Source organism: Anabrus simplex, chromosome 7, assembly GCF_040414725.1.
Source record: "Anabrus simplex isolate iqAnaSimp1 chromosome 7, ASM4041472v1, whole genome shotgun sequence".
NCBI classification, from domain to species: domain Eukaryota; kingdom Metazoa; phylum Arthropoda; class Insecta; order Orthoptera; family Tettigoniidae; genus Anabrus; species Anabrus simplex.
In genome coordinates this window covers 219,962,546-219,979,866 of record NC_090271.1, presented here as the reverse complement: position 1 = coordinate 219,979,866, position 17,321 = coordinate 219,962,546, and the positions used below count along the sequence as shown (strand labels likewise).

Sequence of the window (17,321 nt, the reverse complement as noted above, 5' to 3'; positions counted from 1 at the left end):
CTTACCCCCACAGTGCTCCAATGGTTTAGGAGGAGTTGTGCCAGTTACACACATACATACATTTATATATATACACCGAGATACTGGTACTGTATAGTAGTGATGGGTAATGCTCTCGCTCGAGACTCTGGAGACTAACGTCACAGATCTCGAGACCGATCCTCCTATGCTGCGATCTGTGCGACGTCCCGGTAAGTACGAGTGTAAGCTTGATAGTATATCATAAGCAGTTATAGCGTGAAATAATGTTCTCATATGGAGTCGTGTGTGCCGATAAATTCTGTCAAAATTCTACATGTTCAAACTATGAACCCCGTAATACCATTAACGAAAGTGAAAACAGAATATCAGTATCTTAAACGGGCCACGAGTTATTAGAGGTGGACTTTTTAGCTGAATAACACTTTATAATTTGTTAGTAACTGTAGATAAGATGTGCACACACCTGGATACTTTGCAGTTGTCTGATGTGTTCTCTTTGACGATTCCGGGATCATCCCAGAAGTATTTCTGCTGACGTATGTTAATTCTTTTGACTAAACAACACAAAGGGCTGTGCTACTTGGCATTTCTTCAAAATAACTTACGATGAGTTTCGGACATCGTCTTAAAGTTCATGCGCACAATTAGACACAATTACACATTGCACCGTTATAGTACGTAATTATGACGCGAATATTGTATAACATTGTAAGGAATTATTTCCTTCGTCACCAAAATATCGGTAAACACAAGCAATGGTCATATGATATTGAATGTGGGGTCTGATAACGATGTACACCTACGTGTCGAAATAATTGAAGCAAACGGAGACATTGTAGATTACACGTTCCACTAATGCATAATGGTGGTTGCATATGCTGCAAGGCGTATCTTGCCCCGTCTCGAGTTCGAATAAAGCACGCCTCCAGTATCCAGGTAGGTGTACTTACCGCTGTATGGGATGCCAGAATGCGTACCCTATATAATTAAGTTATACTCCATCAAAATAGACCTCGGTAGAAATGAAAGAAATGAACGCCCCAGTCGTTTGTTGACACGTATTAACGAAATGGAGAAGGCTCGTGGCTGGCTATTCGCATGCTCGGCACATGCAACATTCACCTCCGTCTACCTGTAGGCCTAGGGTACGCTGCTCGCCACACAATGCGGGTGACAACGCTTTCGAGATCTCTCGAAATTTCTCGCGAGAAACAGTGCCTGCACTAGTCTCGAGAAATCTCCAGACCCTGTCTCAGACTGCCCATCATTAATGTATAGAACATGTTTTGTAATACTTAGTCAGCAATATCGTGCATTGCCCGCCTGGTTGCCAGGTCGTTAACGCGTTGAAGACAATATGGTCTGACACCGTGGTTCGGGTCCTGTTGCTGAAAAAATCATCATCAGAATGTTGGCCGGCCGGGTAGGGGAGGTGGTGGTATACAATTAATAATCACTAGAATGCGTGCCAAAAGCCAGACTTCAATACCAAACCCCTCCGCACTGTTCATATTGGAACCATACCACCCACGCCATTGCCCCATAGAACCACACGTTAGCAACATTGCCTCCAAACTCGGCTATCGCCATACGGGACCATACGCCAAGGCGTTTGATGGTATGGGACCTTTTCAGTGTAGAGTCAAATTTTCATACACTTTCAGTAATTTAACTGTATCTGTAACTTGAACATAATCTTTCATACAGCGTATCGACAAAATGTACATTAGCCCTCCCGAACACAGGCAAGGCCAAGACACCAGCGGACCGTGTCTCTGCCTCCAATATTTTACGTCAAGTTCTTCTTTCCTCAACATGGCGGTCTCTTATATAATTTCACCCCGACTCGGAGAAGGCACCACCACATTTTGCATATCAGCCGTTCTAAGAGTCGTTCGACACTGGCGATTCGGTCAAATGTGTAGCTCAGATTTCTAATTTGGTTAAGGCCGGAAAACAAATCGATCGGCGATTTATGATATTTACTATCAAATACGACGCCTTTCCGGGGGTTCGCCGTCCGGAGTCTGGGTTCTCAGCTAGCGTGGGTACGCTGCTGGTGCTTATATAATCTTCTGGTGGAGTAATTTTCCACACATTGAAATTTTACAAACAGATATAGTTTTGGCAGAGGTCTGCTATAAAAACATTTGATATGGCGAGATTTCCCTTACTATTTAAAGTGCTAATCTCGAAATGCTACGACACAAATCAAGCTTGCATGTTGGCATTACCGTGTTTCGGCCATTTTTAGTGGGCGGAGTTATCACTATGTTTTTTCCATTCTTGTCATTTTCATAGCGCGCTCTCTCTCTCTCTCTCTCTCTCTCTCTCTCTCTCTCTCTCTCTCTCTCTCTCTCTCTGGGGATCTCTCCAGCTCTGACGGACTTGTATCTGCGCCACCAAGTGGGAGGTGGTGTGCAATCTGATGCAACGTAACTTCGACATGGACAAAGGAGTTTGACAAAGGTTTCCACTGCCTAATCCAATTCCCAATTAATCATGTGTATGACCGACACGGTTACATCATGGAGTAAGGGCATATGACGCTGTTGGTGGTGATAAGTCCGTCGGATGGGAACGTAAAGCTTTGAGCAGATTCCTTGGTGTTATTCGACAGGAGTAGGCTACATGCCGACACTATCATCCCACATCCAGACGTGCCTATGGGCGTGAAATTGAAAGACCTGCACCAGGTGAGCCGAACATATCCTCGGACACTCCCGGCACTAAACTCCATGCGATAAATAACACCGTGCAAGATTATAATCGTACAATAACAATTCAGAACTTACACAGCGTGTTTTGACAATATTTATCAGCATGTACATTATGATCGTGTTTCCATATGAGGATGTTATTTCACGCAATAACCGCCGATCAAATGGCAACTACCAAGCTTCGGACATCACTCATGCTCGTATTTAGTCGGTCGTCGCACATATCGTAGCATGGGAGAATTTATCTTGAGAAATTTTCAAGATTCTAGAGATCTGTGACGTGAGTACAGAGAGTCTCGAACGAGATCATTGCTCGTCCCTACCAGAAATTAACCGTGCAATGCCGTAAGCACGCCCATGTGGATCGCTTATTGTTGAAAGTGAACTTCTAATAATAATTTCTAAACCTCACAGAAAGGAATTAGTGACCAGGTGATTGTAAGTTTATACCAGTGTATTTCACCTCTACTAACGTACACCTAGGTAAACAAAAGTAGAAAATAAAATTAATAGAGTGTGTCAAGATTTTTATTGCCGCTAAGTCCCCTTCTTTACAAAAAAAAAAGGATTAAACATGGTGATTTTCAAAGACAATTTTCATATGAAACCTAACAATAGTTAGAGAAAATGTATTGGTATTTTTATTCGGGTCACTTAAACAATAATAACCTATTCTAATATTAAACGAAAGTACAACGCCATTGCAAGAATAATTCAAAAACAGAAAGCAATTCCAAAAACAGCATTATGTCTTTCTGTCTGCAGTCCAATGTAACCAAAAATGCCTAAATAATACTTTGTTAAAAATGAAGTCATACTCTCCAGTGTAGACTCTTAGTGTAACGTCATTGCTTTTCAGCTCATCAAATACTACTATCCGCACACTTTATCTTGGTGCATTTACATCCTAGTGCTGAATCGGTCGACCTCGGCGATCTTCGAGATTCATACTGGCAACCTTTGAAACACAAACTATGAATCGCTTAAGCATCGTTGTGCGACATCTGGCGTAAACTTTACGTACTGGTACTGTTGTTGTTTACACATCAAAGTCAAAGTATAGAATTCATGCTAGGAACAAGATTCGCATCGAGAGATATGTTTTATAATGTTATATAATGTGTATGTGACATAGTTGTTGGCTTAAGATGATAACGGTTTAGAAATTTCATATCAATCGATCATATTCTCGATTCAATTTAGATTTCATTTTCATTCAGTTGGCAGCACCAGGCAGCACTATCGATACCGGGACAGCTCGCTCCTTACTCCTCACCCCGTACACAAATGCATCAAGATAAAGTGTGCGAACAGTAAATGTAACACCTACAACACTATGGCATACCTGTAAGAAACACTCTTGAACAAAGAAAAGGGTACTTCCTTGTTGGACTGGCAGGGAGAGAGGGTGCACCACTCAGAACTTCAAGAAAATAAGTTATAACTCTCAGGCATTAAAGAATTTAAATATCAATTCTATATTTCTAAAAAAGTCATCAATTTGTAATTAAAAGATAGTGTGATTTCATACAATCTGATGTTCTTCCACGAACTAAACATGTCACTCACTCTTTGTTTAATAGTGATTTTACAAGTATGTTATAGTGTTGTAAGTGTTAAAATTAGTGTTAGACTAAAATGTATTAAGTTACAAAAACAAAACTAATATCATAAAAGTACAATTTGCAAGAATCGCTCAAACACAGAACGCCGAACTTTCACCACGATCATGTTGCGGATCCTTTCTAGTTACTGTTGGTTAGGGTAGAATTCCACGCCAGTATTTCAGGTGCTCGTGAGGAATGTATTTTAGAATTATTTTCATTTCATGGATTTTACTTGATGTTATTGGTCTTCTAGTGGTTTTTGTTGAGTGGGTTAGATTTAAGTGTCGTTAAGTATTCCTCAATCTGAACGAGTGCTCGACTAGGCCGCTGTCAAGAATATTTTTCCAACATTATTCCTAGGCTGGTGCTATTACATGTAAAATGATACTGAGATAGGTACTTAAATTACATTATTAAAATCACACGGAGATTTCACAAGCCCTTCACAGCGTTAACTGGAGACGACCTATCTTCAACATCAAACTGTAGCCATACCTATCATCTGTAGTATCGCATCAAAGCCAAAGACTTTGTAGAGAATTCTGAAGTTCCCTTTCAACATCAAACGATTCATAAATAAATGTATGTCGGGCATGACTTCGCTATAAAATGATTAACGTGTTATGACCAGCTGACTGAAATACTACTAGGGATGTAAGAAGCTGTAGTCATCCAATATGGATGCTTGTACTTGAAAAAAAATAGCACAAACAAGGGTATAACAGCTGCATATGTGATTACATCATTACGTCATATTTCGGAAACAGCTGCTTTTCGAGACCGTGTTTATTTGAAATCAATTTTACATTCAGAAACCATTTCTTTATTCCCAGGAGTAATTGTACGTGGATGGAATTTTATCATAACTCCCCCCCCCCCTCCATAGAAATAAAAAATTTGTCCCAGATGACTGACAAGCCACGAATCTACTAACTGATTGTAGGAGGACTTCAGAGGCAAACAGAGGTGTTGAAGGAAGGCGTTCTACCATAGGCTTAAAATAATCTCGAGGAAACACAAACTTTGAAGGATTATGATTCCGAGATGCGTTGGCTAGCACAACAGCGTAGGTGCTGCACCCGCAATCTGCCTTACTTATTTTGGAGCTACTTTCCTGGTGCTTGGACTGTACAGTAGACACTCCACTCTCGCCGCAGTTACAAATTTATTCAGGTGAAACGAGTCCAAAGCGATGATGAATACTTTCAACATTATCGAAGAACAATGCTATATTAATTTTCTTAAAACTGGTTACAATGCTTCAACTTAACTCTTATGGTTCTTATGGAGTCAATGAAGTTTCAATAATCTTCACATTCATTCCTCTCCAGTTTTTTCTCTTTTACTCCGTAATTGAGGGTAATACTTATTGCTGGCACGGGCAGTTTCCTAATACCCTTTTTGGTCAATAGCTCACTTCTGAGATTATTTTCATGTACTTAAACTGACTATTTTCTTCGGTATCAGAAAGTACCGGTCCGCCTCTGTGGTGTAGTGGTTAGCGTGATTAGCTGCCACCCCCGGAGGTCCGGGTTCGATTCCCGGCTCTGCCACGAAAATTTGATAAGTGGTACGAGGGCTGGAACGGGGTCCACTCAGCCTCGGGAGGTCAACTGAGTAGAGGTGGGTTCGATTCCTACCTCAGCCATCCTCGAAGTGGTTTTCCGTGGTTTCCCACTTCTCCTCCAGGCGAATGCCGGGATGGTACCTAACTTAAGGCCACGGCCGCTTCCTTCCCTCTTCCTTATCTATCCCTTCCAATCTTCCCATCCCTCCACAAGGCCCCTGTTCAAGCATAACAGGTGAGGCCGCCTGGGCGAGGTACTGGTCATTCTCCCCAGTTGTATCCCCCGACCAAGAGTCTGAAGCTCCAGGACACTGCCCTTGAGGCGGTAGAGGTGGGACCCCTCGCTGAGTCCGAGGGAAAAGCCGAACCTGGAGGGTAAACAGATGATGATGATGATCAGAAAGTACCGTACTTTTCTGCTGTCTAATCATGGGTTGTAACAGAAGGAAGTGATAGCTTCAGAGTTTTGAAATTTTGACAACTGTCTTGACAGAGTAGCTACATTCATAATCTACTTTTTACAATCTTCTCTAATAGAAATTTTGATTTGTAGAGGATCCATAGCTGCTTCAACGGCTTTCTTCAAGACATCCTGATCTCTTTGGATGACCAGCTTGCTTTTCAGCATAATCTTAAAAAGAAGCAAGAAACGATAGCGTCGTGTTGGAATATACCAATAATAGCAAGTAAAATGCATGACATTAAAAGAATTCTAAAATATATTCCTCACGAGCACCTGGGATGCTGGTGTGGAAGTCTGGCCTACCCAACAGTAAGTAGAAAGGAGTCGCAACATGATCGTGGCGAAAGCTCGGCGATCTGTGTTTGAGCGATTCTTGCAAATTATTATTTTACTTTTATCATATTAGTTTTGTTTTTGTAACTTTAATGAATTTTAGTCTGTCTAATACTAATTACAACACCTACAACACTATAACATACCTGTAAAATCACTATTAAACAAAGAGTGATAGCATGTTTCGTGGTACATGACCGTATGTGTTCTAAGGTACAATGGAACGCACGTTTCAACCAATTTTGACTCCGTAAATCACTGAAGGCAGCAAATTAATTTACTTACCTGATGAAAAGACACACACTGTTGGTGGTTATAGTAACAAACACAATTTCGCTTCTGTATTACAAATCATGCAAAAGCAAGCTAAATATTTTCTTTCAATGCTAAAAATGTTTTGTCTCAGCATCCACGCCTGTTAACATAACAAATCGGAACTTCTCATTGTTCTACCTACCGACATGTTTACATTTTGTTGGAGTTTCAGCTTGTTAGATAACAGGTGAAATCGGAATTTTAAAAATTCACGTTGCAACACTATCCCCAGCCCTAAATACGTTACAATAACAATTTCTGGTATTCAGAACTTTAAAAGTGTTGAGAGCAAGCAATGCAATTTAACTAATTCATTGTCAGGAGAAATTCGTAGTTACGAGTTATCTCGTTCATAAAAGTGAAAGTAGAGACATGCTATTGTGCAAAGGCAGTTGACGGAGGAAATATTGACATTGGGAAGTTTAGCAGTGTTTTCAATCTATGAATGTACAAGACCTGCACGTGGCGAGCCGAACATCTCCTCGGGCACTCCCGGCACTAAAAACCATACGCCATTTCATTTAGCGGACTATCATGGTATAGCGTAAGCTGCTGTCGCCTAGCGACAATCTGTCCATCAAGTCGATCCAATCTCGGCGCGGCTTTGCAATGTAATAAAATTACGTAAAATTACTCATAATAATAAAACTACCTTACCGATTTCGTTCAAACCATTTCATAATCCCTTTCAGATGTAATAAGAACAAATTGTGAAAATTTCAGCGAAATCGGTCCAGTAGTTTTTGAGTCTATTAACGTCAAATATACCAACATCCAATTTTACATATATATATAGATTAATTGACAGTTCATATCAATAACCATGTTATTGCTAATGGGTTCTTCCCAAAAACAGTGTTCTTATATTCTTCACATGAAGATACCTATCCTTATAAATGCATATTATTTGAAAATTACTAAAATATCTTCTGTTGGGTAAAACATTGGTTGAAAGAATAATTCAAAGGCGAAATGAAAATCAAATCTCTTTATTTTCTTAATATTATAGCAAATCTATATTCCAACAAAAGGATTGTTGACTTTACATTTAACTGTTAATGTAACATTTTGGAATGCTTGAATTTCCAATGGTCTCTCTTAAAAGTGTTACAATTTCCTTCACTTGGAAAAATATTGTTTTAGAAACATCATCACAGTCCAACAAGTCGTATACTGTATATACAAGAAGAATGTCCTGTACATTAGAATGTAATGTATTTTTCCTGTCTGCAGCAAATTTACATTCTAATTAATTAAACAATAATAATAATAATAATAATAATAATAATAATAATAATGCAAAGCAAAGTCACCTCCGTACAGGCCATGAAGGCCCTTGGAGGAGTGGAAGGTAAAGGCTTCCACCATTGTTAACCTGGGCACGTGATGGGGTACAGTGGTTAGCTCTACGCCCGGCCACCTTTGCCCCCAGGAATTAACCTGGTACTCATTTTTGGTGTAGACTGAGTGAACCTCAGGGCCATATGCACCTCCGGAAGTGGAAATCTATTTTCTTAAATTTTACGACTTCCTGACGGGGATTCGAACCCATGTCCTTCCGGGCGAACCGAGCACGCCTTTACCGCCTCGGCCAGGCAGCCCCTAATAATAATAATAATAATAATAATAATAATAATAATAATAATAATAATAATAATAATAATAATAATAATAATAATGCAATTATTTACTCAAGTATTAGGATCAATGTGTAAATTTTAAACTCACATTTATTCAATAATAGAAGATGTATTGTTATCCCACTTACATTGCAGCATGTTATAAAAACAACATAATGCAGTGCCACGAAATTATGACAGATCCTTGAATAGAACTGCTAACGCATTTCATAGGGACTAAGGTAGTGCAACATTTTCTTCATTTATAGGCCAGTTATTGGCCTGTAAACAAAGTTCAAATTATGTAAATTAAAGAGCATTCACATCATTCCCATTTTAAACCGTAAATTTCTTTTACACACACTCCCTTAAACTTAGCATAAGCCTGATATCATGCCGAGTATAAACTTTGTAAATGTCAAGTTTCTGAAATGAAAATATCCTCTCAGTAAATTCTTGGTTATTAATAGATTGGGTGTACAGCAAAAGTTCTGATAATGACTTAGAAAAGCCTTAGGCCTCCTTGGCGGGAGTGTAAACAAGAAACTGGAAGGAATGCATATTCCTTCTTGCCTCTTAAAGACTGATTTTAACTATGCTCAACCACTTCAGTTATCCAGCAAAGAGCTGATCAGACTTTGGTCTAATAGTGTACGGCTCTCTTACAACGTTGTTTCTTCCGAGCGATAATCATACTTCTCTCAGTTTTCGCACAATTCATCTTTCTACCTTAAAGTGCCTACTATGATAGACCTAGAGTTTCTGTTCAAGTATTTACAAAACGTGAACAACTAACATGATGTAAAATTCTGTTTGTTATTCTAAAATATTTTTGACAACGAAGGCGGCTCATTTGTACTGTTTTCAATCAACTGAAACTCCTTGTCTTGTGCCATACCTAAAATTTTGTGTACTTAGAGAAAATTAGGTTTTCCCCTTGTATTAAATTTTTGAAAATATATTTTTCATGAGAAATACTGACTTGTGTTTCCGAGTTACATCCCTTGCGACCGAGTTCGATAGCTGCAGTCACTTAAGTGCGGCCAGTATCCAGTATTCGGGAGATAGTAGGTTCGAACCCCACTGTCGGCAGCCCTGAAAATGTTTTTCCGTGGTTTTCCATTTTCACACCAGGCAAATGCTGGGGCCGCTTCCTTCCCACTCCTAGCCCTTTCCTGTCCTATCGTCGCCATAAGACCTATCTGTGTCGGTGCGACGTAAAGCAACTAGCAAAAAAAAAACAACCATCCCTTGCGGATTAAGCGGTATTCGAATACGCACTATTTTTGAGCGTTGGTCCGAACCGATTCCTGCCTTGCCGATCCCTACCTGATGTCATAAAACAAGTGATTTTCCACCAACAATGTGAGCACAGTTCACTAGCTGTGAGGGCACTCCTAACTGCTGCGAACCCTTCCACTCGAAATGTAACGCGCATTTTTACTCCTCCCATCCAGACATATTCCATTTGATAGAAACTTAGGATGAGGTACAGATTGAAACGTACATGAAGTTGCAGGGTCGGGGACCGAACGGAAAACTTTACAATTGCACTAGCACATGTTACGAGTTTTTATAAAATAAATAAAATAAATAAAAAAAAGCTACAAGTTCCTGCCACCTGAATAGCGGAATGCGCATCTATATTTTAGCTGCCATTTGCAAACTTGCATGTTAATAATAATTATGAACAGTAGAAAAGCACCTACAATATGTAGACAGTCCTAAGTCCATGGACAATGGGAAGGAAAATATAGTGACTCCGCAACATGGAATCTATTCTGTCTAACATACCCTTCGTTAGAAGTCACGAATCAGTTCGGATGCAGCGATAGTGACATCCTATTCATTACGTGCAAAATTCTCTTAAATAAAGATTTCAGTCACTCTAAAGAGAAAGTAAATAGATAATAATAATAATAGTAATAATAATAATCTAACGTCCCACTAACTGCTATTACGATTTTCGGAGACACCGAGTGTCATAATTTTGTCCCGCAGGTGTTCTTTAACGTTTCAGTAAATCTGTGCACACGAGGCTGACGTATTTGAGCACGTTCAAATACCACTGGACTGAGCCGGGATCAAACCCGCCAACTTCAGCTCAGAAGGCTAGCGCTCTACCACTTAAGCTACCCAGCCCGGAGAAAGAAAATAAGCAGACCATTATTGTTCATACTGTGATTTGTTGCCATCCCCAGCACGAAGTCATAGTAGACTTACGTTGTAATAGCAATTAATGGCTTCCTCTATGTCTCTTACTAGTAACTCGTCCATCATCTAGCTAGTGATATCACTCATACCTATCTACTTATTGTTATGTAAAGAGTTAGGAGAATCCTTCAGAATAGTACAGATCTTCAAAATTTACCTGTATCAGTACGAAGTAACACTTAGAATAAGCCCAGTCTTAAATAATGATCAACTTCAATTGAAGACCATAAAGAACACCAGCTGGCGCAATATTAGCAATACCATGTAAACCGTGGTGATCCTGTATTGTATTACTACTTCTAAGCCATTGAGTGTGCTTATGTAAGGCATATCTTCTTCCAGACAAACGCGTGTTTCATTAGTCACACTAATAATAAATAAAAGGTTCAAAATTGCCTCCTCTGTCACATCTGCAGTCGCTTGCAGAATGTTACATGAATCACACTGTTCAAGAGCAGACACTGTAAAGCTTTTCACTTATTCATTATTTTAGTTACGTGCATATTAAGCCTCAGAGTGCGATGTATGCTCAATTGTGATGCAGGGTCTCTCTGGTTGACTAGTTGCTGCAGGAATTCGGATGGTAAATACTCCATCGTTCCCCTTATCCTGGTCAGCAGATTGATGTGGACATTCTTCTGTTACCAATGTTATGGAATCACAATCACTGCTGCTATTGTCGGAGCCTGCTATGCTGACAGTGTCTCGCAACGAGTTCTCAAAATTCTCGTATACCGATGAAGATGAACCACCATCAGCAGGAAGACTTCGAGCTGAAACAAGAAACGTGTATCCGTCAAATATTTAACTTAAGAATGGCAAAGAAAGGTACAGAAGAGTTCTTGAATACTACGTACAGGTGAGCGCATATCGACGGCTCCAAGTATGACAAAATGAGTTACGATCATCACCAAAGCCATTAATTCAGTATTTTTCTCTTGTATAAAAAAATGTATTTCCTGCACCCAAAAACTTAGTAGCAACAACGTCTTCTCCTAGGAGAAAGAAGGCACAAATAGAACTGCAACTCTAGTTACGATGTTTGATCAGGGGAAAAGTTACGATATTAATACTTGGAGGCGTCGATTTATGATAATGTTATTTGATTTACGTCCCACTAACTACTATTACGGTTTTCGGAGACGCCGATGTGCCGGAATTTAGTCCCGTAGGAGTTCTTTTGCGTGCCAGTAAATCTACGGACACGTATTTGAGCACCTTCAAATTCCACCGGGCTGAGCCACGATCGAACCTGCCAAGTTGGGTTCAGAAGACCAGCGCCTCAACCGTCTGAGCCACTCAGCCTGGCCGTCGATTTATGATGCTCTGCAAGGATAAAGCGTAAACTCAACTTGGGATGATTATTTTCTTATTTCATTATGAGCCATGGAAAACAGTAATGTGGTGTCAGATTTATTCAGTTTAAATTTCCTATCTTTAATGGAAACCGAGAAATGGTTTTGAACGATGTGGCCGCAAATGAAGGAGGAACTCCAACACCTCTCCTTCTTGTTTCCGTAAGCGTCCGTGTATTTCTGAGAGCACTCACCCGTTCCCCTTCGTATGTTCAAGCCAACTTGAACCGCGGAATATAATTTGGAATTAAGAACACCAATTAAACTTAAAAAGGGTAGCCCAAAAATTATGACCCTGGAAAATTCTCTCTTGCAAATGAGTGCCCCGTCAACATACCTCCTGCAAAAATAAGACATACGTGAGTTATTTCCGTAAGACCCTCCACCGAGGAGCAAATGTTTGGAAATCATAGACTCCCTAACTCATAATACAGGGACAAGGTCAGGAGAATGTCAACAGTGACGACGATATGACTGACATTGATGGCTGCCTCCCATTAGACTGAAAACCTGGCCAACGGAGAATAGTGTTCGAGATACATACATCGATTGGAGTTTCGTGATGCAGGCCTTCTCATCACGATGATTTCAGTAGTGTATCGTAAATATCAGCGTGTGGCTTCATTTGGTTCGGTCATCGCTGATGATTGATTATGAATAGTGAAAATTTTATTTTTGTAATAGAAAATTTGATTACAGAAAACACGTGTTCACGCTTGCTAATTTGTAATTTGTATTCAGTCCTCGAACATATTAGAAAATGTTGAATACAGAAAAAAAACTGGTTGAGTTCGACGTGTTCTGGATAGGCTATTTTTATACGAAAGGGGTACATATTTGTAAGTCCCTTTTTTTGTAAGCTCGCCTGAATGAAAACATAAGATTTTTTCATTTTTTTCTGAAACCAAGCATTTGTTGAATCCACTCTTTGTAATCGAAATGCCTGATATCAGCTTTTCATTATTTCTTGATCAGTATTAATGTTTCAATGTGAGTGTCCACATAGCATAGGGGTGGCGCTTATATGTGGCCTGGTTTTCCGCCCATGCGAGTGTCCATCTAATAGATTTAATTTTTATTTTCTATTTTTATTTCCTATTTTTATCTTATTTTTATTTATTTTTTGTTTTGTAACGGGAACATGTAATTGGGCGAAAGGCTGTAAAGTTCAGCACTAATAAAATGTATCAAACTGTATTGAAGTTTCAAATTACTAGACATAGGGTTTCTATACTCAGATAACTGCTAAAATAGGCATGGACGTTTGTGTCAAAAATTGTTAAAATATGCATTAATTTCTAAACAATTCAACACAGTTTATAGCGTTGTGACATGAAACACCTTTATTACGTTGAAAATCAACGCACTTCCATGTATTTATGTCCAAATAATGATCAAGTAATGACACATTAAAGAGCAGCAGTCACTTTTTTAAAACATTTTTAGCTGTTATATTAGCAGAAATTATCTAATGTACGATTTATAAAATGATTTAATATTTCGATATTTACTGTTATGACAAGCATATAATTTTTCGAGCGAAAACAAGCTACACACAATGTGGTTGATTCAAAAATACACATAGATGATTGTGTTCGCAGACCGTGTCTATGATTAGCAGAAACAGACTTGAGTACACAGTGTTTTCACTAACCACATGACTAGGTTAAACCTGGTATGCTTCCTGTCTGTAATTCACCTTGCAGTACACTACGAGTGTCTTCAAGGTTTTCTAGTGTAATTCTATGACGTCTGTCTGTTAAAATCAACTTAGCCGCAGAGAATGGCCTCTACATCTACAGACATGCCACTCCAATATTTGTAGTCGGGAGCAAGTTACATATTCTGTTAGATGGACAAGACCTTTGCTTATAGCTGTCATAATTTCACAGCCCGGATTTCTTTTCAGAAAGTCACACACTTTAGTTCGCAAACTGTGTCCAGAATTTCAAGGACCACAGTCAAGTTCACGTTTTACCCTCCACATCATCTCCAGAGAATAGCCGAGTTGCAAGCCACTCATTTCTAGCTTCTTAATCGATTCCGGTATGATTTTGAAGTGTGTGATCATGACTGCCAGATTTCTTTGAACTGTTTCATTGTCGCACATGTCTTCGGTCTGCTAAATAACAGTAGTATAACTGCCATCGAACCCTTCTCTCACGCATTTTACTCTATAGAAATGCTGACCGTGAAAGGGTGCGGCTTCAAACCTACTTCCCCGTCGCGTAAGGACTGACTCAGGAGGAAAAGGTACACCTGGTAAGCGCTCCCTATAAGAATATAGTAACAGGCGCTTTCAGAAACACTTTCCTCTTGGTGGATATTAGCTTTGTGACAGAAAGAAGCTGTGTTCGTATTCTTTCCGTCACCCTGTTAAGGATGTGCGCTTTACATGTTAAATGAATTAAATCAGAGAGAAATATCTTTAGCAATGTGGCGGCTTGCAGCATGTAGTACCTGACATTGGTCAATTGGTCCTCATGGCCATCTGAAGGCCACCGCAAGTGTAACCAATTGTTGACAAAGCAAGCAATCTTACAATAATAATATAATTTCGTGTGGCTATTTCTAGCCGGGTGCAGCCCTTGTAAGGCATACCCTCCGATGAGGGTGGGTGGCATCTGCCATGTGTAGGTAACTGCGTGTTATTGTGGTGGAGGATAGTGTTATGTGTGGTGTGTGAGTTGTAGGGATGTTGGGGACAACATAAACACCCAGCCACCGAGCCATTGGAATTAACCAATGAAGGTTAAAATCCCCGACCCGGCCGGGAAACGAACCCGACACCCTCTGAATCGAAGGCCAGAAGCTGACCATTCGGCCAACGAGTCGGACGTAATCGTACAATGATATGTTCTTTCTAACACTTCACATGCGATGAAGTAGCGAGTTCCACGTTCATCTCCACACAACTTCCCGACTAACATATTTGCTATGTTTCTGCCACATTTACCCGCAGTCTCGTCTAGGTCTACAGCTGTAAAATAGATTGCTGTAAAATTCTCGTTTTTTTTTTCGGTCACCAACTTTAATAAGTATATATTCCTGAGGAATAGTTCGGTTGCAATGAGGGTCGTTCAATTTTGTCCACGGAACATGCGCCGCAATCGTGATGTGGTATAGATCAGCTGTAAACTCATCCTGTTCTAAAGAAGATGACCGTTCTTCTGTCAGTAAAGTCTGTTTCTTGTTACTGGTACCCATTCACATTACTGATGGGATAAACGAATACAAAATAATCGCTTATTCGATTATTTCATTTTATTCGATTATTATTTCCATTCGATTACATTTTATTCGATTATTTTTTGGTGATTTGATAATTATTTCTATTCGATTATTTCATGTTATTCGATTATTGTTTTTCATTCAATTATTTTTTGGTCATTCGATAATTATTTCCATTCGATTATTTTATTTTATTCGATTATTTTTTGGTTATTCGATAATTATTTCCATTCGATTATTATTTTTCATTCGATTATTTTTTGGTTGTATGTTTAGTCATCAGCCCGAAGGCTGGTTGGATCCTCAACAGTTCTGCCATGAGCTGTCATAGATGGCCTAAGCATCACTGAAGTGGCGTACTAGGGAAATGAGGAGTGAGGTAGTTTCCCGTTGCTTTACTCACCGAGCCAGAAGTTGCTATTACATATCAGTCTGCCAAGCCCACTGAAATGCATGCACAAACCGACCCTATTATCAATATTTTCACACCATTCATAGCAGGGACTGACTGCGTAAGGAATGGCATTACTAGCATCGCTCATACCTCAGTCACTCTCATTTTGTCAAAACCAAGGATAAGACAGAGACAGATCAATGAAAGTAACACAATTGCTCTAACCTATACCAGAAGACTTAGTGAACTGTAAACACTAGGTCCAGCCAGCAAAGGCATATTCGATAATTATTTCCATTCGATTTTTTCATTTCATTCGATTATTTTTTCGTTTTTTCGTTTGAATTCCCATTCGAATGTTTCGGGCAATTGAATAGTGAATGCTTTCGAAATAATCGAATGAAAAGTAATCTTAATGTTGCTATCAACTCATCACAAGGAAATTAAATGACCAAAATCCATTCCCGTACAGTAAGTGTGTGAGTAGGGCGAACGGTCTCTGATAAGCTTTCCGAAAATAATAAGAACTCATGTTCCACACATATGAATGAGTCAGGCATTCAAATGCCATTACTATCTGAGCACTTTCTAGCGATAGATTTACACCCTAGTGCTGAATCGGTCGACTTCGGTTATCTTCGAGATTCGTATTGGCAACCTATGAAACACTAAGAATCGCTTATCATCGCTGTGCGACATCTGGCGTACACTTTAAGTACTTGTACTGTTGTTGTTTACACAGCAAAGCCAAACTATAGAATTCATGCTAGGAACACGTTTCGCATCGGGAAATATTATATAGTATTATATATTGTGTGTGTGACACAGTTGTTGGCGTTAACATAATAAAGGTTTAGAAAATTCATATCGATCGATCATATTATCGATTCAATTCAGATTTCATTTCCATTCAGTTGGCAGTATTACCGGAACCGGCAGTGCTCCCTTCTTACTCCTCACCGAGTACAAAAATCTACCACTAAAAAGTGCGCGTACAGTACTTAACATTCATAGATGAATATACTGCATCACGTGCCCACATTAAAAAAGACGTATTTCTTTTTTTCGTAAGAGTTTATCTATTCGCTTATTTCAATCGATTATCCATCCGACACACTGAATAGCATACAACTGAATAATATTTGAAACTCATTCGATTATTTATTCGAATATTTAAATAATCGGGTGGAGGTTACTCGATTGTTAAAAGTATTCGATTATGCCATCACTACAACTGAATGATATTTAAAATTCATTCGATTATTTATTCGAATATTTAAATAATCGGGTGGAGGTTACTCGATTGTTAAAAGTATTCGATTATGCCATCACTACAACTGAATGATATTTAAAATTCATTCGATTATTTCATTTGATTATTTATTCGATTATTTCAATATTCGTATGGAGGTTATTCGATTATTAAAAATATTAGATTATCCCATCAATAATTCACATAGCATGAACGTGAGCTCCGATGCTGCGTGAGCTGAAAAGTTTTTCTCATGGAACCAGTTTTCC

General features: G+C 39.2%; 1 protein-coding gene across 3 annotated transcripts in view; it reads right to left on the bottom strand.

The window, feature by feature from the left end:
- Window positions 1-7,980: 7,980 nt before the first annotated feature.
- Window positions 7,981-17,321, bottom strand: part of LOC136877049 (uncharacterized) — a 253,668-nt gene continuing 244,327 nt past the window's right edge. For all 3 annotated transcript variants that reach the window (XM_067150866.2, XM_068228531.1, XM_068228530.1), the window contains exon 8: window positions 7,981-11,593. In XM_067150866.2, the coding sequence (XP_067006967.1) occupies window positions 11,325-11,593 (269 nt within the window). In that variant the 3' untranslated portion in view covers window positions 7,981-11,324. The remainder of the gene's footprint in view (window positions 11,594-17,321) is intronic.